Consider the following 14,701-nt stretch of genomic DNA (forward strand, 5'->3'; position numbering starts at 1 on the left):
CCAGAGCGTGTGCCCCGACTTTCAATTATGACGCCGATGCAAAAAAAAGGGCTGCTCTTTTGAAAAGAGTTACAACGACTGCTGCTACACAAACACGGCGCTCGCTCTCTGGATCATGCATCATCTTCTCAAATCCATTTAGTTTGGTGATGGATCCACCGTGGTTGAGCCAACCTTTAAAAGCCAAGATGATGGATTAAAACCACACTTTAATAACTAATTCATACGAGGACATTATGAAGCTTCGTGGAATATCTACCTAATGCCCTCTCGGGGATTTAATATCCGAATGCAGAAATGGATCATCTCGAACCATCCGAGGCCTTAATGCAACTCACATGCTGAACTAAGGGCCTGATTGAGAGTGGAAACCTCTCTGGAATGACACTGTAATGAAAATGATGCTACACAGCACTGAGCTGAGACATTAGCATTCGACACGGGAAGGGAAGAACCCTTGACACGTGATATGAGTTTTGGTCTGTCCACATGCGTCCGGATATTTTGTGTGTCTGTAGTTTTGGCCTCACGTCCAAAAACATTTGTCATAGGGAGGGAAATTTATGTTTTCACAAAGATCAGGATGTGTGTGGATGGGGCCTTGCATTGCATGCATTACACATTTCCCTGATGCTTTAGAACAGCATCCATTAACGGTTCAATGCAAGTTATTTAAAAAACGCTAAGTTTGAGAACTCAATCACTCCTTTGAGAACTCACTGGTCACTCCTACAGAAGCTCGAAGCCTAGAGCACTTCGAGCTTCAAGTGCGGCTCGGCTCGACCCGCCATCCCTCAAAATCCGCTGAAGATGAGCGTCCAGGCTTTTTTCTGTCCTGCACCAAATTGGTGGAACAAGCTTCCCCTGGGTGTCCGAACGGCAGAGTCCAACGCTTGCTGTCTTCAAACCCATACTGAAGACCCTCCTCTTCTGAGAGTACTCAGGCGAAGAGAAGAGTACTATGGTCTCCTTATTGACTTAGTAATTGTGTTTAGTAATGTCTAAGCTTAGAGGGATCTTTGAACTATTAGTCTATTCTAACTAGCTAAAGTTTTTCTTGGGTAAATAGTGAAGCACTTTTGCAAGTCGCTCTGGATAAGAGCGTCTGCTAAATGCCGTAAATGTAAATGTAAGTTTAGCCAGGAGGAGCTTCTGGCTTTGGGGTTCGGTGGTCGTCTATGCACAGAAATCAGAAACAATTAGAAATCAGAAAGGAGACGCTTCCATGGCTTTAGTGATCACGTAACCTTTTCCACACGTTTGTTTTTATTGAACACTTAAGTCATAACCATGATTATTTGATTCATTTGATTGCTTTTATGCATCAACAGAGTCATATTCTTCTTCTTTTTTTCCTCACAACTGTCCCCCTTTAGCTGCCAAAAGGAGGCACTTGCAAAACACTTGCGAAGTTTTAACGTGGTTCGGTCAGGCCTCGTGAACGGGCTCGCTTAAAACAGCGGCCTTAAACATACATCAGTCTGGAAAAACAAGAGCGGCTATCAAAAAGAGGGAAGAAGAAAAAAGGTTCCATCACTCCATCAACCGCCATCAATATTCACAGTAGACTCGCACGGGATGCGGGATTTACAAGCTTGAGTGTAAACGACATATCGTAAGCCGAAAAAAAAAAAGAAGTAGGCCATTTAACGACAGAGCATTCGGATTCACTGTACACACTCTTGAGGTCTGTCCGGAGAGCTCACATTAAGCAGGATATCCACACGTGTAAACATGGCGCCGTCCAATGTTCAAGAAGGTCCGCGGGTGCCTCAGGTTTGGCGCGACAGCAGATTCGCTTCGTCATGCAAGCGAACGGTCGCACGTGACGCATTGGGGTGGGGTCGCTTTCAGGAAATGGCAAAAGCAAACCTACAAAACAGTGAGGAGAATTTACAGAGGAGTGAAAAAGAAAGAAAAATAAAAAGAAATGCACTGAAACCAGGGTCTCTGAGTCTGGGTGGAGTGCAGAGGTCCGTCCCCGTATCCCGGTCAGGCAGAACTTGTGGCTGACATACACAGACACCTTTGTGCTTTGAATCACAGCTCTATGAGTTCTATAAGGGCCCAGAGTTTGGCTCCTCATGAAAAATTGATACAACCCTCAAGGTCCCCCCGTTTTCAATTCCACGAAAGCCGGCTCCCTGGAAGTGCAGAGGCTCTCTGGAAGGGGTCCAGCTCCTGGAAAAAGTCCTGAAACGAAGCCCACCTCTGTGGGTGTGAGAATCAGACATGGCAGAGTCAACGACAACTTTCTGAGGATGACTCCTGAGTCCTGATTGTCATGAACTACGTGTTTTTGATGAACAGTGGGTTTAGGTTTGCCACATGCCGGCTTTCAGCAAGCGTCTCTCTCTGTGGAACATATGAAACACACGTTCTGTGCCCACAGTATCCAGACACCCCGTTGTAATGTATGGACTCTGGCTGTTTAAGGCACACCCATTGACAGTAGGCCCTATAGAAAAGCCTGGGCAGAAGAACGGGATGCTCTGGAGTGGCCTCACACAAGCCTGGACCAGTGGAACCACTTAGAACCAGTACTGGTTAGAACTTTCCATTACAATATCAAGTTCAGCCAATGAGGAATGCTTTTAAGGTTTAAAGAACATCTACATGATGTAAAGCAGGGGCGTTTCTAGACCACTTCCATGCCTCTGCATGCCTAATAATATTACTAGTCAATACTATTATCATTTATTAACATTAATAATGTTATTAAGCTAATATTATTATTATTATTATTATTATTATTATTATAATCCTGTGTTGGCTGGCTTGCTGGCCTGGCTGAGCTTTTAGAAAGATGCTTGGGCATTATGGGGAATGTAGTGCCTGTGGTGAATTTGCGTGACGTGTCGCCCCTTATATAAACGTCCTATACCATCAAATAGCTTTTCCTAGAACCTAAAAAGTCCAAAACCACTGAGGAACCTTTATTTTTAAGAGTGAAAGGCACGCAGTAGTGCCAAGCCCTGGCTACAGGGGTCATCATTTCCTCTAGATGGTCACAGCACCACTGTTTGGAGCCTTGAAGCCTCATGAGCTAAAGTAGGGTTTGTTAATCAGAGCTAATCATCCAGCATCAGTGCCTGACCTCTTTGTGGCTGAAAGCAATCAAATCCTCACAGCAATGTTCCAACCTGTAACAGAAAAGAAGCCTAAACGAGGGTAGGCTGTTCCCTGTTAATAGAGAGTTGGTTAGCCGTCAGCGATGGTAGCTATGGGTCGATAACAACAAGGGTTCTTTGATGATGGTGATAGAACTGGGTTTTAAAAGATCTTACATAGAACCGTGTGTTTCCTAGAACCCTTTGAGTGTTGTCATGTTCTAGATAGAACCACTGTCCTTTGTAAGGAACCACATTTTTTAAGAATGTATAGAAAGAAAACTAGGCAATGCTGGACAGCCAGGTGTCTGAATACTTCTGGACAGACAGTGTACTTCGCCATCCAAGCAACGTGAGCATGTGATTCCTCCGATAGGAGTCATGCGGAGGCACGTTGACTCTCCTCGTGTCCCTGGCCTTGTCCAGTGCTCTCGCCCTCCTGCCCTCGCCTCCCGTTCTCGGCGCCCTCACACGTGGGTCTGCATGCGCTTCTGCAGGGGTCGCGTCAGGTCCGAGTTCTGCGAGGATGACTGCGAGTGGTGCGAGGAGGACGAGGCCGAGGCCTTGCTGGCCTTGTCGAAGGGCGCGTAGCCGTTGTCCGGCCTGCTGTAACTGCTGACGCTGCTGTCGCACTGTGTGTCCTGGAAGGAGCTGGAGTCGCTGAGGGATGCTCGCTGGAGCTCGCGCTCGCACAGCTCGATGGAGCTGCTGCCCATGCCCAGCACAAAGCGGCCGCCGTAGTCGTAGAGCCGGTGGTTAGGTCCGGGGCCCAGCGTGGAGTAGATGTTGGTGAAGGACATGCCGGTGGGGACCCGCTGCTTGCCCAGCGTGGCGGTGGCAGTGTTGCGAACCTCAGCGGGCTGGCTGGGGGCGGGCGTGCTGTTCTCCTTGAAGGTGTTGACGCTGTAGTAGCCGTTGGTCGGGTCCTGAGCCAGTGGGGAGAGAAAGAGAAGAGAGACCACTGTGTAAGTTCATAAGCAGGCAGGACTGTCACGCTCATTACCGGACCGAGCCGACTTTAGCGGACTCCCCGTGTGAACCGCGGATTAACTGCCAAAGCTTAACCACAGTAGTGAGGAGTGTGAGGAGTTCACTGCTGCCATTAAGCCATACACAGACTTTCGTAGCTTATATTTCAACGCAGGGCAAACCGAAGCTGTTTTGAACAAGCGGCACAGAGAGGTTCTGGGCCGGCGTGTGAGCATTATTTGGACAGTCCATTATCTGGACTGGCCTGTCTGATTATTTTTTATCTTTTTTTTTTACCATCGCTGACCCAAGCTCAAGGAGCCTCAGGGGAAGCAGAGTAAAGGCTTTTAACCCCTAGGCCCGGTCAAAAATGCGAGTGGAGTGATCCGCTAGACGCGTTAGCCGAAGATGAAAGATGGACGATTCCAGCCAGAGCGAGTCCTGATGGACATGGTTTCAAAGCCAGTTGGCTTTAGGCAGAATGAGCGAGCAGAGCCTAACATTTGTTTATGATATTTATATTTATATTTATAATTTTTTATATTTTCTCATAACATTTTAAGCTTTTTTAAAAGGATTTAACTTCATTTAATTAAAAAAATTAATTACAATATGCAACATATCGTCCAAAACAAATTATCCTGACCAGCCTGTAGGCGGGGCTTAACATCTGTCTGCTCATCAGCTGATCTTTTGTTTTGGGAGCAATTTTTGCTGGTCAACCTGATGACCGACCAACAAACGAAGGAAAAAGAGGTTTGACGCAAATACATTTTGATGCAAAAAACATGTATCTCCAAAGTGGTGATTTTACAAGAAAAGGCAAAAATCTAATGTTCTCCTCTTCCTGAATGAAAGTAAATTTGAGCATTTCTATTGGTCCATTGTTCCTGAACTATGTACACAGTGTACAGAGCAGCTACAGGGTTCCAACCGGGGGTTCGGGCCTGCGATTCCATCAAGGTTTCAGCGTTCACAATAGCAGCAGGTAAAGCGCCAAAACTCAAAGGGCTAGCACTGACACGCCCAAGAGGGATGAGTCTGAGCTTGACCGGCTTATGATGAAGAGCAGGAGATGTACTGTGCTACCTGTCATGTGAATGCCAACTCGGCTGACAAGCAAGTGATGGCTGGAAGTTAAAGCTTAATGTTCTGTCCTTCATGAGGTTCATATACATCAAAGATTTCCCTCCTTTCCTCCAAACCAGCAGCAGAGTTTACTCATCTAAAGAATAAAGAGCAGGTTGGGTCTAAATAATGATGGGAACTCTGTGTGTTGAAATTGCTGCACATATTAAAGCTGTCTCTGAGATCCTAAAGGCTTGTGATTGGACCATTTCCTAAACGGAGTAAAGTCATTTATTTTCATTTATTTTGAACTTTTTAGGACCGTTAAATCTGAGCCTGGTGCGTTTCGTTTAGGCAGGTTTGAATACAGCAATCGCACTCGGAAGCGACCAAAATAAATTATCAATTTTAATATTTTTATTTTGAAATTATTTTAGAAGCACATTTTAAATAGTTTCTATTTATAAGAATTTATATATTTATTTATTTTTGAAAACATGTATGTATTTAATGTGCTTCTGCTATTTTTAAAAAATTATTATTTATTTATTTATTTATTTTTATTTATTAATTTATTGAAACCAAATGTATCACTCGAGTTTTTAAATGAATTAATAACAAGAATAAAAACATATATATACATATTGTATTATTATTATTAATAAATAATGTAGTTAAAATAAATAAATAAATATAATTATTATTATTACTAATAATAATGTAGTTTAAATTAATTTTTAAATATATATAGAGTTTTATATTATTATTATTATTATTATTATTATTATTAATAATAATAATAATAAAACAATATATATATATTTTTTAATCTTGTTATTAAATTATTAAAAACTTATAATAATACATTTAGTTTTAATACATGTATATATATATATATTTTTTGTTTGTTTGTTTGTTTGTTTAAATAATAATTTATTTGTGGTATAATTTTTAGATCTGTTTATTTTACTTATCACTACTGCTCAGTTGTCCCTCCCCCAAGATTTAGCACCCCCTGCCTTTTAGGTGCTGAACTGCAGGCAAAAAAAACATTCTTAAGAACTAATTAACTGCTAAAAGTACTTTGCGCTATGATCAGTTTATAACATGTTAAGTTACTGCAGACTGACAAGTAATCAGACAAGAGATCTACAGTATTTCAATGAAGGTTAGAAAGCTGCTTCAGGATCTGTTGTTTTTATCGTTTTCCTCCCAGGCATCTATCACACTAGGCCCTGTGTTTTTTCAGAGTCTAATTAACAGCACTGTTCACATTAACACCTTCTTGCCAAACGATCATGAATACGGTAAGTGTGTGAGGCCGGAATATCACCACAGGTCTGGCTGCCTTTTTCACTGTGAGGAAAACGAAAAGCGAAAAAAATAAAACCCCTCTCTTGTTTACACACACTCAAAGCCAAGGTCAAGTTCAACTAGCGCTAATTATAGTCAGCGTGACATGAAAATTAGAGAACAGACTGATAAGTGCTCCATGTTAAGAAGATTACATGGTTTAGTGGTGTGAAATAGTCATCTCCTGCATAAACAGTCAAATCCTGTTATCAGCTAATTAAATGGGCCTTGATGATTCGTGTTGGCATAGCATATGTGCAATAATCTCTGCAGAAATTCACTCACACTTTATTTTTGGTTACATATTTAAAAAAAAATAATAATAATAAAAAAACAGCCCCCTTCTTAATCTTTGCGGCAGTTCTACTGGTTCACCAAATCGAACATGTATTGGGGATTCCAGGAAAGACGGAGTGTTTCTGCGGCTTTGCGGCCGGCGGGGAGAAGAGCGCGTTAGTGTTTAGGCTGCAGATGGTTTTTTGGGGCTGTTGTTAGATGGTGTGGCACTTCTGCCTATGCCACGTTTAAAGTTTACACGCTCAGACACACACATATATATATGTGTATATATATAAATAAAATTATATATATACATATATATAATTATTTATTTTGATTAATTAATTTATGGAAACCAAATGTATTATTAGAGTTTTAAAATAAATTCATTAATAACAAGAATAAAAACAGTATATATATTTTATATACATTATTTTTCTGCGGCTTTGCGGCCGGCGGGGAGAAGAGCACGGTTAGTGTTTAGGCTGCAGATGGTTTTGCCTGCAGTAGCCTGGGTGTGTTGTCAGGTGGTCAGGTGGTCTGCAGTAGCTTGGGGCTGTTGTGAGGTGGTCTGGCACTTCTATATATATATATATATAAACTCTAATAATACATTTGGTTTCCATAAATTAATTAATAATAAAAAAAAATATATATATATATATTTTTAATTAATTTATTTATTTATTGAAACTAAATGTATTATTAGAGTTTTTAAATAAATAAATTAATAACAAGAATAAAAACAGTATATATATATATATATATATATATATATATATATATATATATATATATATATATATACATTATTTTTCTGCGGCTTTGCGGCCGGCAGGGAGAGGTGCATGGTTAGTGTTTAGGCTGCAGAAGGTTTTGCCTGCAGTAGCTTGGGGCTGTTGTCAGGCGATCTGTAAGGGATAGAGGATATAAGCAGGCTCTACAGCAGTCGCCTGAAAATCACACCCTGGGAATTGAACCTGTGGAGGTTGACACTTACAAGACCCGTTAAGGATATACAGTTGGCTGAACCGAGGAGGGTTGGAGGGATGGGGGACGGTGGTTACTCTAGCGATAACCACAGATATAGATTAGAAGGGGTCGTAAAAGCCATGTTCTGCTCAAATTACTTGGAATGAAACACAAGCAGAAGCAGTCGAGGCTCGTGTTCAATTACATTATATTATTCTTTTATCATTATTATTATTATTATTATTAGAATTCCGACTACCGCACAAGACGGAACCCTCCAGCAAATATTAATTGGCTTTCGTTAAGCTAAATTTGCATGCGCTCGACCAACGTGACCTCTATTACTTTTCAATTCCGGCAAAAAAAACCCAACAAACCCGGTGGATTTCACCTGCACAGCCAACCGCTGTAAAAGCGCCCCCCTCCCAGGTATCTTTTAATCAGTCCGAGTCGTTTCCGTCACGGTTACTGTCTGAAAAGCGCTGAGACGGATGGTAACAGCGCCGAGTCATAAACTGTGATAATTGAATTTGAGGTGAATTTGATAGAAGACTGCCCAGCGAGAGCCTTTAATGAAGACGGATGAGCGCGAGGAGGTTCTCTTGGCTGTGCCTCACCTTAATGTGCTGGAACTCCTTCTCCTCTTCCTGAAGCACCTCCAGCTGCTTCAGAACCGACTCCTGCTGGAACTCGCCGCGCTCCATCTGCAGGAGAGAGAGAGAGAGAGATGGACAGACATCAGGGTTGTTCTTATTACAGCCTCATGATGGGAAATGTTAGACATTTGGACTAGACTGAAGCCTTTTCTCTCGCCAAGAGATCATCTGCTGCAGTGTAGCAGTGTAGTGATGCAGCGATGCAGCAGAAGGCCGTATTAACACCGACTACACACCGAGCCCTCACTGTCCGTATGAGTCCGTATGAGTGTCTGTAGACTTTGTTAGTGTAAAACTTATCAAACCAGGACAGAAAAAGACTATAAGCTTTAAAAAAGGTCAAGTAGATCAGCCAAATGTTCTATAAAAATTTATTTTAAATATATTTAAAATATTTATTTCTTTTAAATATATTAAAAAAACATTAGTCCAGTGTTTAACAGTCTAGTTGCTCTAGTTGCTATTTATAAAAGAGCCAAAACTAATTTTTGCATTCAAAAAAAAAAAAAATTGAATTGAATCGAATGGGATTTAGGGCTGCACCGATACCGATTTTCAAGTATCTGTCGATACCGAGTACTGATACCGATACCAACTCTGATATAAATATTGATAGACGGCTATAAATCCTGATCCTCTTAAAAAAACAGAACAGCATGTGCTGGTTGAGGAAGTGCAGAGCTTTCAGAGCTTGGAAGCAACGAAAATCACCACAGTGCAGTAAGCAAGGCGCTGGCGCCGATACCGATACTAATGCAGCACTAATCAGATTTCATTATTTTTCTCAAGTCAAGAAAATTATTTTTCTCAAGTTGGACACAGATGGAATTCGGCCTCCGTCTTCCACAGTGACCCAGAGCACACTTGCCCCGAGCAGTTGCATCGCTGTGGCTCCAGGGAGCATAGAGGGTGAAGGGCCTTGTTCAAGGGCATGAAAAACAACAAAAACTGAACTTTAATTGAATTGAATTGAATCGAATGGGATTTAGGGCTGCACCGATACCACTTTTCAAGTATCTGTCGATACCGAGTACTGATACCGATATCAACTCTGATATAATTATTGATAGACGGCTGTAAATCCTGATCCTCTTAAAAAAAAACAGCATGTGCTGATTGAGGAAGTGCAGAGCTTTCAGAGCTAGGAAACAACAAAAATCGGCACAGTGCAGTAAGCAAGTAGGGAAGCAGAATCTCGCTAAGCTCGACCGAACTGCTTTTATTTAGTGTTTAAATTTACATTTCACTTAAACTCTCACTTAAAACTTTTGGTTTTAGAACCAAAAACAGCGCACTGAAAGAAAAGTAGCCAAAAGTTCCATTAAAAGTCTGTTTATTGATAATAAATATGTATGACTGGCTGTTAAACGTGGGGTGTTATCAATTCTGCACATCAAAATGTTCTATGTTAAAAAAAAAGCTTCATGGTATCATGGTGGTTCTCTATTGCTGATACGATACTGTGTGTAAGGGCTGATATTAATGCAGCACTAATCAGATTTCATTATTTTTCTCAAGTTGAGACAAGACGCCCACGTTCACCATTAATGTTGGGCACAGATGGAAATCGGCCTCCGTCCTCCACAGTGACCCAGAGCACACTTGCCCGGGGCAGTTGCATCGCTGTGGCTCCAGGGAGCATTGAGGGTGAAGGGCCTTGCTCAAGTGGCCCAACAGCGGCAGCTTGCCGAGCCTGGATCTCTTGTATTTTTGTTGGACTGCCTGAAAAGCTTAGTTTACCTGATCTGGAGCTGTGATTGGCCGCGGAGCTGATTGCCAATATTGCAAAGGCCAGGATATCACAGTTGTAGGTTGCTGGGCTGCTCTGCTTTGGTGTGATTTATCAGGGTTTTGCTGTAGGAGTTAAAAAGCCGGAGGGAAAAAGGGGACTCACCATCATTTGCTTCATGTTGGTGTGCTCCTCGGGCTCCCTGGCCGCGTTGTGATCCTTATGAACAATCTCCACGCGAATGTCGTTTTTAGCCGAAACGACCCCTTTGAGATCTGAAAGATATTGCACTGATTAGCCAGACGGGTAGAACCGCTAGCTCTGCAGCACACAGAGCTTCAACCGAGCTTCAACCGAGCTTCAAAAGCACTGGCCTCCACATTCCCTGCTGGGCTTTTTCTTTTTTTTTTTTGAGTGTCCCTGCGCTAGAGTGAGATCACAGCGCTCTACTTAGTCTATCAAAGCAACATCCGCTGACAGTTTTTCCCAGACTCGGGTGCTAATTTAAAAAAATGGAAGAAAAAAAAAAGAGAGGAAGAGGAAGAAGAAGTGAGAAAGGGTGAGTAGTGAGCATGCTTCAGGGTCTTACTTTCAGCCTTAATTGTGCTGGAGAGTTCTCTCTGTCGGGTAGAGAGCGACACAGGCAGTGAGGACATTACCAGGTGCATGTCTTCTGTGGCAAACAATAACAAACATGCGAATAAATACAGTGAATAAACAAACAAACAAACAAACAAACACAAGACAACAAGCCCTAAAGTAGTCGTTGGCAAGTATAAGAGATAATGAGGCTGATATAAAGACCTGGACTGGATCCCACGTTCTGACTCAATCCTCGGCTTAATTATTCATCAGACTGATAAACATCTGATTGGCTCAGGCGCCCCTGAAGCTGTTGTGGAATACCTGATGTACGCTCACATCGCCACACTGAGCTGATCCCTGAATATGTGACCTGTATTTTACTTTTACTAACTACAGTACTGTGTGAACAGTGGTTTAGAGACCACCCGATTTCCTTCCCAGTCCCAGTTTTTTCCAGCAACTCAGCTTCTGGTACCCTACCGAAATACCGAGACACTGAACGGATGTAAATCTGAAGCTTTTAAGAAGCTGAAGCTGAGAAAAGAAAAGCACACTGTGGGTATTCTCCGAATAATAGGCTATATAATAGGTCCAGACCTCAACATCGTTGAATAGGACAGGGAGATTTGGATCTCAGAGGCTGTTAAATGTTCCCTGCCTCATTTCTAACACTAATAATGGAAATCCTGACCACAATAGTGGTTCTGAAGCATCTCTGATATTCTATTCGCACAGAGCTGTACATTCCTGAAATTGTTTACTGCAGTTTTTCTGAATCACTATTTCAATTATTCATCAAGCTTTAGTGTAGTTCATCCCTTCTTAAAAGCAGTACGCCACTCAAGGCTGGGTGTATTAAGGCTGCTTTGTGCCTGAGCGTTGGCAAAGTCACGGTAACACGGGCTGAATTAAAGCTGAATTAAGTTGCATTAAGGTGGCTTTGTGCCTCAACCATGGTGCAGTTATGGTAATGCTGGATGAACTAGGACTGTCTTAAGGCTGCTTTGCACCTTAACTGTGGTGAAGCCATTGTAGCACAGACTGTATTAAGGCTGCTTTGTGGCTGAACCACCTGAATACAGTCTGTTACCATGACCCTACCATGGTTCAGCCACAAAGCAGCCTTAATACAGCCTGTGTTACACTGGCTTCACCACAGTTAAGGTACAGAGCAGCCTTAATACACCTTAATACAGCCTGTTACCATGACCCCACCATGGTTCAGCCACAAAACAGCCTTAATACACCTTAATACAGCCTGTCGTACCATGGCTTTACCATCGTTTCTGTACAAAGCAGTCTTAATACACCAGAAACGATGGTAAAGCCATTACAACACAGGCTGTATTGAAGCTGCTTTGTGGCTGAACCATGGTAAGGTCATGGTACACCTGAATATAGCCTGTTACCATGACCCCACCATGGTTTAGGCACCTTAATACACCTTAATACAGCCAGTCGTACCATGAACTTACCATAGTTTCAGGTGTATTAAGACTGCTTTGTACAGAAACAATGGTAAAGCCATGGTACGACTGGCTGTATTAAGGTGTATTAAGGCTGCTTTGTGGCTGAACCACCTGAATATAGCCTGTTACCATGACCCCTCCATGGTTTACGCAGAAAGACAGCTTTAATACCTTAATACAGCCAGTCTTAGGCACCTTATTACAACTTAAAACAGCCAGTCTTACCATGGCTTTACCACCGTTTCAGGTGTATTAAGGCTGCTTTGTGGCTGAATCATGGTAGGGTCAGGGTAACAGGCTGTATTAAGGTGTAATAAGGCTGCTCTGTACCTTAACTGTGGTGAAGCCAGTGTAACACAGGCTGTATTAAGGCTGCTTTGTGCAGAAATGGTGGTAAAGCCATGGTACGACAGGCTGCATTAAGGTGCTCTGTACCTTAACTGTGGTGAAGCCATTGTAACACAGGCTGTATTAAGGCTGCTTGTTGCCTAAACCATGGTGGGGTCATGGTAACAGGCTGTATTCAGGTGTATTAAGGCTGCTCTGAACCTTAACTGTGGCGAAGTCATGGCAACGCAGACCCGAGCGGCTTACTTCATTTATTTTCCTTAGGTGTTTTAATAAGACACATGCTGCGGAAAAGCACTGCTCCAAATCATGTAGCGCTCTGCCCTGTGGAATTAGCCTAAAAACACACTGCCTCTGAGGACGTGTTCTAAACTCAAGGTGAGGAGTTACTCTCGCTGTTCCCTTGTTCTTTGCCCATTTATCAGCCAGGGAAGGAAAGGAAAGGAGCGGGTGTCACTTACTCCTCTGGAGACGAGCGCAGCAGAAGGCCCCTAGGGTCCCCATGAGGACGATGAGCGCCAGGAAGGCTCCCACTGCAACCCCGATGATGACGGCCAAGCGCAGGGAGCCTGCAGAGAACACAGAGCCGGTGGGGGTAATCAACAAGACTGAGACGGGAGCCGCAAATAGAAGAAATGAAAGAAGAAATACAGATGGAATCTAGTTCGCGTGTCCATTTGTCACTTGGGAAGCCACAACAAAGGCTTTCCTCCCCGTCTCTCTGCTAAAGGATGCAATCCTACAGGGAGAGCCTGTGGAGTGACCCCTTTGAATAAAAAAAAGAGCCTGCTTCGGCTTCTTGGGAGGCAGCGCTAATAAATGAAATTGGGGCAGCATTTGAATGAGAAAGCACCATCTAATTCCGCATAAATATTTCAAAGCTCTCATAAATGCAAGTAAAGACGATTTAGGGCAATTTAAATTAGATTACAGAGGGAAGTTCGGAATGCCTAAATGCCATTACGGAATTTTGCGGACTTAAATTGTTGACATTTACCCAAGAAAAGAAGCTTATCGGGGACTCGTTGCCCTTATGCTTGAAATAATCAAGGCAGCACTCTTAATCACTGCGAGACAGGGGATAACAACACACACACACACTTACACACACTCACGCACAAACCTCCCACCTTGTTCTTTGAGACGAATGATCTCCGTGTCGGAGCCGAAGCTGTTCCATGCGGTGCAGTTGTAAATGGTCTGGAAGTCCGCAGGGACGATGTTGCTCATGGTCAGCGTGGAAATGACTCCTTCCTCCGTGCTGACCGTTTCCACAGTGTACCTCCCGGACGTTCCCGATTCCAGCACCGTTTCCTTCCAGGACCAGGCCTGCGGGAACAAGAAAGGGATTCGTCAACAACAACGTCAACAACAACGACAACAAAGGAATGTTACAGTTTTCAGTACAAGAACCACAGAAAACAAAATTAGAATCAAAGCCCGATAAATCCCCCATTTGCCCATCCCCCATCCCATAGGAAGGGACAGGATGCCGTCCCACATGATGAACGAGAACACTGATAACTGATCTGATCCAACACGAAGCTGAAATCAGTAAAAAAACAAACAAGTCGTTCGGCTACTTTTTAATTATGCATGCGTGGTCTCTCTGTGAACTGCGACTGGCTGGTAGGCGGATGTGTTATGCCGAGTCGTCTTTACGGTGGCTTTTCTCCAAAACTCGAGCCCATTAACTTTTCATACAGACCAGTCCTCTGCAGGGGTCGTGTAATGAGGAGATGCATGCAGACGTTCAGCAAAAACAGAAGACCTAAGATCCTACGTGAAAGAGAGCAGATGAAGGAAACAACTTTGAGTTTGCAAAGCATTAAAAAGAACGAGGAGGAGGAAGAGGAGGACGAGGAGGACTGTACTCCGATCGGGTATCGGGAGGACCGGATCCCTGCACAGCTCTGAGCTGTTCCTGCTCAAGCACACCTGATTAGTAGGTCTGTGAAAGCAGGGAGATCAGCAAACAGCTAAGCGAACTCAGGCCATCGCTGCCATCCCTAAGAGTATCACTCAGTAACTACAGGGACTTCTGCACAAGCTGGTGCTGGTGGGGCTATTGCTCAGTAATTGAAGTTTGAAGGCTGTTTAAGGGGCAAGAAAACAAACAAACAAACAAACAAACAAACAAACAATCGATCAATGGAGATGCAA

At 43.0% G+C, this 14,701-nt stretch overlaps 1 protein-coding gene across 1 annotated transcript in view; it reads right to left on the reverse strand.

Moving 5' to 3' along the window:
• Positions 1-1,230: 1,230 nt before the first annotated feature.
• kirrel3a (kirre like nephrin family adhesion molecule 3a) overlaps positions 1,231-14,701 on the reverse strand; it is a 194,297-nt gene continuing 180,826 nt past the window's right edge. Inside the window, exons 11-16 of the mRNA XM_072659119.1 lie at positions 13,669-13,867; positions 13,000-13,107; positions 10,726-10,809; positions 10,302-10,411; positions 8,369-8,455; positions 1,231-4,036 (exon numbers count right to left, since the gene is read on the reverse strand). Coding sequence (XP_072515220.1) covers positions 3,578-4,036; positions 8,369-8,455; positions 10,302-10,411; positions 10,726-10,809; positions 13,000-13,107; positions 13,669-13,867 — 1,047 coding nt within the window. The 3' untranslated portion in view covers positions 1,231-3,577. The remainder of the gene's footprint in view (positions 4,037-8,368; positions 8,456-10,301; positions 10,412-10,725; positions 10,810-12,999; positions 13,108-13,668; positions 13,868-14,701) is intronic.

Source organism: Salminus brasiliensis, chromosome 16 (assembly GCF_030463535.1).
Source record: "Salminus brasiliensis chromosome 16, fSalBra1.hap2, whole genome shotgun sequence".
In the NCBI taxonomy this organism is placed as follows: Eukaryota; Metazoa; Chordata; class Actinopteri; order Characiformes; family Bryconidae; genus Salminus; species Salminus brasiliensis.